Raw genomic sequence first — 8,708 nt, 5'->3', positions numbered from 1 at the left:
AGGAACTCAAAAAAGACTTTTGTGATTTGTATTTCCTTTAAACTATATTCTGTACGAACATTTTAAACTGAAAATATATGTAAAATAATGATTCATTGACATCTATACGCCAAGAAAAGTGATTTAGGTTAGAATGTAATTAAGTGTACACCCAAGTCAAAATGTGGAATCGATCACTATATTGACACTAATCTAAGATTATTGACTACTGTCACCAATAAATTAATACAGCGATCAAATGATATACAGTCTAGTGTTACTTCATGTAGTGAAACGTGTAATTATGTTAGCTAGAAGTAGAACATGGTTCATTCACAGGTGATTTTTTTTTTGCTAGTAATTTGAGCATAGAAGAGGACAAAATAAAACTATTTGATTTCTTGAGTGGACTAAAACCTTTCTTCAATTCTTCTTATAAACTGATACAAGATTTGATCTTCCTTTTCTTCTTCTTTTGGTTTGCGATATCGAGAAAGTGAGAAGAAAAGAGAATTTTCTTTAAGGAAATAGATCGAAAGAAATGATTAAGGCATAATGATAGAGTCGGACCAAACATAGCATGTTACATGTTGTTTTACTGTGAGAGAGAGAGAGAGGATCTTTGGCATTCCCGATGAAGACGATAGGACAGTCCGTGACGCATGTCAATCTGTTTGTGGGACCCTCTGATTGACTCTATGATTCTCATGCACATTACTCTCCTTCTATTATCAACATTTACATCCATTTTTCTTAGTTTTTTCGTTTTTTATCACCAATCTCCTGTCATATACAAGTTCATGAGCATCATGATGACAGGGACAGCTTTCACTTCCAGTCTCTAGATTTAGATCCAAGTCTAATATAGCAATGTGTTTCTAAGATTTGCGTAGACTGGTTTAATCATCTTTTTTTGGGTTTAATCATCTTATATTACAACATTTAAAAAACTTTTTCACCTCACTTATTTTACGTTTCAAATTTGATGTTTGATTAAATAATCTTATAATTTTAAAACTAGACGTTGAATATATGAAGGTGATGATTTGATATACATTTATTTTTTCAACTCATTTAAAATAACCAAATTTTCTTAGTAAATGGATTTAAATCACGTTTTTGGAAGGTAATGATTATCTTATAAATTTTGTTTTTGAAGGTTTCAATTTTTTGTGGCATAAACCCTTATCGCGAGTTCCCTAACTACTACAAAAACCTGGCATCAGAAACATTAGTAATTAATACCAATGTCTGCTTTTTAATTTAGCAAACAAAATGTTTGACAAAAAAAAAGTAAATGAAGATGGACGGTAGTATTCATTTTGAATACTTATCCTCGAAATGTAACATAAAATGAACAAGTTGTACAATAATTATACATATCTTATAGATTAGACTACATTAAAAATTCCATAAATAATGCAACCCAACCTCTCTTTTGGCTTTTTGTGTTTGCCTTCTTTTGGTCCATTTGATGCTGTTTCATATTCTCTTTATGGTATCCAAAGCTTATATTACGATTAAATATCTCATTTTAAGTTTAATACAGTTAATACGTAATTTTTATTGGTTCAACCATAATTTCTAAAGCTCAAAATATAATTTCTGTCAGTGTAGTTTTCTACTATCTGGGTCTTGATCGTATTTATGTTGATATATCTACTTAGTTTTTAATATAAGGTTGTCAAAAGTAAAGAGAGTTTGATTAATTAGTATATATAAAATATTATATAATGAACATTAGTATTGGTATATAAACTTCATATTATGATTCCACTTGTATCTTGTTAATTATTACTTTTTAACAATTCTATTTGAATATGGATGCCGGTCTTATTATAAAACTCACTCAGTCAATACCAAAATATGTTAGTCACGTCATTATGAAGAAAATAATTTAAAGTTTCAAACGAACCAAGTAGTGATAGCATGATGATAAAAGACTTGGTGCACGGGATCTGTCATGAGTTTGATTCATGTTATGCATAAAGTTATTGCTAATTGGTTAGTTTAAATTTGAGTTTCGGTTTATTCAATTTATATGGTAGTACAGCAATAAAACGATCTAGTTATTTTTGATATTAGTTAAAAGCATTTCAAATACAGATTAATGTATCTAGTTTATTCTGTAACATTAAATGTGTTTCTCTTGAAACGAATTAGATTAGCCGATAAGATATATCAAATATATATAGCATAGCTGCATGGAAATATTTTTTCTTTATCATCTTCGACAGGAATACAAATTTTTTGTTTTTACCAATAAAAAAAGAATACAAATTTCTTGTTCCGCAATGTTTTTGGATTTTAATATTGGGAAATCGTAACATGGACTACTTTCATGCGATCACTGTGAAATCTATTGTGGCTGAAACTGGGAGATCGTAACACGGGCTACTTTCATGCGATCACTAAGACGAGAAAGAGGATAAATGCCTTCTCAGTCATTGAGAATGAACTTTCTTCCAAGAGATTCAGACCCAAAAATATAAAAATAAAAATAAAGATATATAGAACGGTACATGAATAAAATACCGGACATGATAACATTGATGATCATATGTATTGTATAAATAATTATGTACCCGCATCATTAACCTTATCGCACACTCATATACTTCCACTTTCACTTACAGCTTCCGAGTCCCTGTCCTCTTCTTTAGAAAAATCTCTCTCTAGTCTGATAAATGGAGAAGGGATTTAAATTAGTAGACATGATGTGCATACAAGGTTTACACACGAAAAGATACAAGCAAAAATAAATTATTTGATAATGTTATATCGTATGTTTAGGTCATCATAGGATCATCAACCTTGTCATTAATTAATAGGATTATCAAACTGCATATGTTTTAGTCACTATTCCTCGGATCATAAGTATACTTATGTTCTCCAACCAAATGCCATAAATATATTAATGAGTAATCAAGTAAGGGAGATAGCATCTTACTCTGTCCTCCAACATGAGCGCCGGCGGATCCAGCGGCGGAGGTTTTATGGTGGATGAACGGTCGCTTGCCGTGTAAAGTCTCTGGTGGAGGTTTAGAGTTATGAGTCTCCGGTCCCCTGTAATCGATCTCGTACACATCCGAATTCGTGTTCTCCGATTCTTAAGAAAATAGCGATTTTATAATGATGTTCAAAGAGGTTTTGAACCTTTGCTGTCTCCGTTTTTCAAGAAAATAGCGATTTTATAGTGGGTATTCTACCGATTTTAAGAGTATTATGAAGTTTTATTAAATTAATTGATAAAAAATTATAATGATTCTCATATACCATAAAAGAGAGTTTATTATACATTAATACAAATGTAGAATGTGGCTAGAAATTTTAAAACAACACTAAAAAAATTAGGCTTCAGTATATAGAGCGTTTAACATAAATCTCAATATTTCGTATGAGTTTATACATAGATTTTGAAAAAAAATCAAAAATATAACAATATTGTTTTAATGCATAGTTGCATCATAAACTAACATATGATAATGGTCAAAGAGGTTTGGAACATTTGTTGTCTATGTTTCTCTAGAAAATATCAATTTTATAATGATTAATCCAATGATTTAGAGATTATATGAAGTTTTACTAAATTAATTGATAAAAAATTAGAAAGATACATATGTACCATGAAAGAGAGTTTAAAATACATTAATACAAATGTAGATGTAATTAAAAATTTTAAAACAACACTAAAGATTATAGGCTTGAATTTATAGGACATTTAACGAAAAACTCAAATTTCTTATAGTGTGTTAACACATAGATTTTGAAAAAATTCAAAAAATATGACAATATTGTTTTTTACATAGTTGCATCATGCACTAACATATTATGATGTTTAAGGAGGTTTGGAACCTTTGATGTCTCTGTTTCTCTAGAACAATAGCGATTTTCTAGTGGCTATTCCACCGATTTAGAGAGTATTATGAAGTTTTACTAAATTAATTGATACAAAACTAAAACGATTTTCATGCATCATGAAAGAGAGTTTAACATACATTAATACAAATTTAACATATTTTTAACATCTTTCGATCGGCAATAAATACACTGCATTGCAGGAATCTAATGAGGTTACTGATTGTGTTGGCTGTAGGGAAACAGAGACCAATTGATTCCCATTCACAAGTAATCAACTTTATTGCAAAATAAAAACTAAAACAGTTACCAAGAAAATGGAAAATAATAATGTGAAACTAGAAAGAAAAAAAGTTTTTCTGAAATAAAGAATCGGAGAAGGAGAAAATGAGACGTCGTCTCGATGGTTTTATTTTCTTTTTTTTTTGTTTCAAAAACATAAAAAGTTTAATATTAAAAAAACTGGTGTAGATACTTTAAAGATTTTTTTTTTAAAAAAAAAAACTTATTTTGTTAAAATCGTTACTAGTATAAAATAAATTATGATAAATAATTAAGAATATTGAGATTGGACTATTTTGTAAATTTATATATATCAAAGTGTATTTTTCTAAAAACTTAAATAATATTGTAGTCTTCAAATTAAATCTTATTTCAGTGTATTTATCCAAATTTTCTCTATTTTACCACTGATTTTCATGGAACTTAATATTTATACTAAGAGATTTGGGGACATGAAAATGACACTAGACCAAATGACCAATCAACTGACTCGTACTGAAATCAAAAAAGTACGGATCGATCAAATTGTGGCATCATGAATAGATAAGGACGCTTTCTGTCTTAAAAAGAAGAAGGACGTTTTCTCTCACTGCAGAATTTTACTTTTTTACGTAAAAAGATCAGACAAATTGCCTTTTTAAACATTTATTCCTATTTCCATTTAAAGAAAAAAAAATTTGTTCACGGAAAACTCCATGTCCGGATTCCTGCATGCATGCATGAAAGACACTGTTTTATTTTTTTTTCTTTTTTTTCAGTTTTCGTAAGGCTACACCTGGGTTAAGCGCAGATTTCAATCGAATATGAAAACCAAGCAATAAAAAATATTAACATTACACTATAGATTAAGTTTTAAAAAATTTAATAGTATTTGCATATTTAAATTTTCACAACACAAAAATGTAATGGTTTTAGAAACATACATCCGTTTAAATATTTATTCAATTTATAATATGTAACATTTATTACAAAAATTTGTTAAAGAATAATTGGGTTAGAATATAATAGTAATTTTGGTTAGAGAATAATCTAACAAAATAAATGATCTATGGTTAATTAATTAATATTTATTAATATGTAAGAAGAGTTATTTGATGGTTTTTAATTATCTATAATTTATTAGTTGCTCATATTATGGTTTCATATCAAACCAATCAATATGATATGATATATAACATATTCATCAATTAATAATTTTAACTACATTAATTATTTTTGATGTATCCATTTATAAATTAAAACACCAAATAATAGGTTTATGTATATTAATAAATTTATCTTTCCAAAAAAAATGATTTATGTCAAATAAAGTGTACTTCTGTTTTAATAAGATAGATAAATATGTCTTGAGTTTTTATACCAAATAAATTGCACTTCAAGTAAAATATTAATTGTTATATTCTTAGGGTTCAAATATATATATATATATGTGTGTGTGTGTGAATTATGTTAATAATCAAATTAATTTGTGACCATATATGTTTTTTATAAAAAAAAATCTGTAGAAACTCGATAAATTAATAAACATCATAAATTAATAAATTTCTTCGGTTCAAAGTTAGGCTAGTTCAAATATGACACAAATCGATAAGATAATAAGATAATTATTTTTAAGAAAATTCTATGTAAGCATATAGTCTCATTAAAATTATAAATTAATATTATACATATATATATAAATTTTATATACTAAAAATAAACATTATATTATTTTTTATATTCATAATGGAATTATTTTTATATCTTCTTAACAGTTAATATATTTTGATAAAATTTAGTAAAATTATATCTAAAACCACATTTAAATTCTATAAACATATTTTATATACATCAAATAATATAATAAAACCAATAAGAATAATGAATTTTAAAAATTTTAAACGTTGTACAACACTTCTTCAAAAAAATTGTTGCCCAACAGCTTCATCTTCTGTCTCTGAGCTTACAACTTAACGACAGCATCTTCTGTCTGTTCTCCATCTCCATCTCCATCTCCATCTTCATCTTCAGTGATTGAAACTTCTTCATGGCATCCGCTGCAAAGGAGAGAACCAGCACGGGTTTCGCTTGGGTCGATGAAAGGTTTATCACCAAACATGATGCTTTGCCAAAGCCAGTCCAAATTTTCAGTGGCAATGTCTCCTGGATCAACGGCCTTATGCTTGAGCTCGTCCGAGCGTACTAAGAGAACGGAGAAGTTTCTCTGGTTCAAAGCTTGAAGAACGCTGATCATGTCGGGATCTTGTGAGATGGTGTTGGAGACGATCACCAAGTTAGCTGGTTGACCATCATTAAAACAAGGATTGTTGTCCCATGCGTAAAGAAGAATGTCTCTTATCATAATTTTTGCTCTCAAAGATTTGCTCACTGTTGTAATAAGGAAAAAGTATAAAATCACTGGAATTGAGAAAAAAAAAAAAAAAAAAAAAAAAAAAGAGAGAGAATATTTATTACCATCAGGAACGAAGCAAAGCCTGGCTTTACGGTAAGATTGCACCAAGTAATCTGGGACTGGTAATTCCTTGTCACAGTAGAAACTCAGTTCAAAAAATCCACACAGATTCTTCTTGGCAAGAGAAGCTTTTATATTAAGATGAACATCAAAAGGATTGAAACTACCAGCTATGGGTAAATCATCATAGTCCCAGAACACCCCTGTGTAACCTGGATCTGTGAATGGTCGATACAAAATTCGAGGTTGAACAAAAACTCTAAACCTACGATATATATAAACAATCTCAGAACAACAGAGGGACAAGACTTACCGATGCTTTTTACTGGTTCAGACATGGTGCTTCGTTCGAGACTTGAAACCAGATTAGGGTTCGAGATTATCAGATTGTCTGTGTGGCGGCCGCTGATGAGAGAAAGAGCCCCAAATTTGATCTCGATAAAACTAGGAATGTCTTCTTGTGTTTTTGTCTTTTGTCGGCCACTTTTAATAAATTATGAAAACCAGGCCCAAGACAATTAATTCACACTTCTATTGGAATCTATACTATCCAATTATATAAAGTATAGTTTGCTCTCTCCTTAGAGAGACACGTCATCATCCATGTCAGAAATTCGGTTCACGTATGTTTGACACTTTGAAACTCACCGTTTCATTTATTCGGTGGTATTGTGGGTTTTATTTGTTGTGGATACACGAGGTGATGGGCTCTTTAGTTGTTAAGCAATTTGTGTGGGATGGGGGCCGAAGAAACAGAGTGCGTCTCTTACCCTAGGATTTCAAACGCGATTGTTAATCTTCTTTCTTACAATCTGAAAGGATACCTGTTACAGATTCATCTTCTTAAAACCCTCCATTAATCCATCACCCATGATCTATCTTCAATGCAAGCTTCAATCCTGCAAGGCTGTGTATCTGCATGTATAAAAAGGTTAGTCCTTTCTACTCGGGAAACCATCTTTTCAATCCGTCAATACAACACTGTGAACTTATGTTCTGAGATATGGCCAACGCTTTGATCTTTCACTCTGAATTACAGACCGGACGCTCCTCCTCCACCGTTCAAGTGCAGTTGCTCCGGTTCTGGGAGGCCATGAACATCATCCTCTCACTTAAGTTTATTGTATTACTTCCACCGTCTAAAAGTAGAACCGCCTCTGTTTTCTCTGGGTCGTCTTCTTATTGAAGAGGAAGCATATCAGCATATGAGGGATAGAAGAAAAACAGAGGGATGATGAATAATACGCGTAAGGGCTACGCCACTGTTGAAGATATAAGGAAAATATCCATAGCCAAAGCTTCAGCCATTAACGGCGGCGGGAGGAATCACTTGGAGGCGGAGGGGAGAGAACTTTACTTAGCGCCTTGGCGGTGGTGGTGGTCGGAGTTGGTCTATCTAACCGGCGCCTCCTTCTGCCAACTTCTCCATGACACCGAGCGGTTTCAGTTTATCAACAGCATAGGAAAAGGTCCTCTTGGGGCTCATGTCAAACATGTCATTGAAATCTTATTTGAGGTTTCGGCTTCCTTATTTCACCTTCTGTCTGCAATAATGTTATACCTCTCACATATGTAAAGTTGAATTTTATTTGGCTATCCTTTTCACCAGAGAAAATAAACGGAAGTTGTTATGTTATTATCTTTTCCAGAAAGGCTGTTGTAATTTGTTAATTTAAACAGTATCTTTAATGAATTTCATATATAATTAAAAACGAATTTTCATAATATAATAAAAATATCAAATATCAATATGGATAATCTAAATGAATAAAAAAGGTATGATTTATTCACATTATGTTTGGTCTAGGAAGTCTTGAGTGCTCTCATTGCTAGTCATGCTTTGTCTCTTCATCAATATTCGCTTCAGATTTAAGTGAAGTCTTCTTACTGATGAAAGACAAAGGTTACCGATGAAGTTAGTGCAGATTCGGATAAACCGTAGTTTCTTCATGAATCGTTTTGGCAAGGCTATGCAACTTCCTCTGCTAAAGCTTCTTACGGGGTTTCACATCTGGCGGCGTCAATACAAAGCTTCTTTGGATCGACGACGATAAAGAGAACGATCTGATTGGAAGAGAGGCCGGTGGTTCTTTGTCCGACGGTGCTTAGCGGTGTAGAATTCTTCAGATGTTTGATG

General features: G+C 31.1%; 2 protein-coding genes across 2 annotated transcripts; both read right to left on the bottom strand.

The window, feature by feature from the left end:
- Positions 1–2,466: 2,466 nt before the first annotated feature.
- Positions 2,467–4,537, bottom strand: LOC106323118. The gene is made up of 3 exons (XM_013761285.1): positions 4,525–4,537; positions 2,930–3,088; positions 2,467–2,659 (listed from the first exon to the last, which is right to left on the bottom strand). The coding sequence occupies exons 1-3, from the start codon at positions 4,535–4,537 to the stop codon at positions 2,655–2,657; spliced, it is 177 nt and encodes a 58-aa protein (XP_013616739.1). The 3' UTR covers positions 2,467–2,654.
- Positions 4,538–5,998: 1,461 nt separating this feature from the next.
- LOC106325715 lies at positions 5,999–7,063 on the bottom strand. The gene is made up of 3 exons (XM_013763772.1): positions 6,885–7,063; positions 6,574–6,789; positions 5,999–6,486 (listed from the first exon to the last, which is right to left on the bottom strand). The coding sequence occupies exons 1-3, from the start codon at positions 6,907–6,909 to the stop codon at positions 6,062–6,064; spliced, it is 666 nt and encodes a 221-aa protein (XP_013619226.1). The 5' UTR covers positions 6,910–7,063; the 3' UTR covers positions 5,999–6,061.
- Positions 7,064–8,708: the final 1,645 nt, after the last annotated feature.

Source organism: Brassica oleracea, chromosome C2 (genome assembly GCF_000695525.1).
Source record: "Brassica oleracea var. oleracea cultivar TO1000 chromosome C2, BOL, whole genome shotgun sequence".
Taxonomy (NCBI): Eukaryota; Viridiplantae; Streptophyta; class Magnoliopsida; order Brassicales; family Brassicaceae; genus Brassica; species Brassica oleracea.
This window is presented reverse-complemented; position numbering and strand designations above follow the sequence as displayed.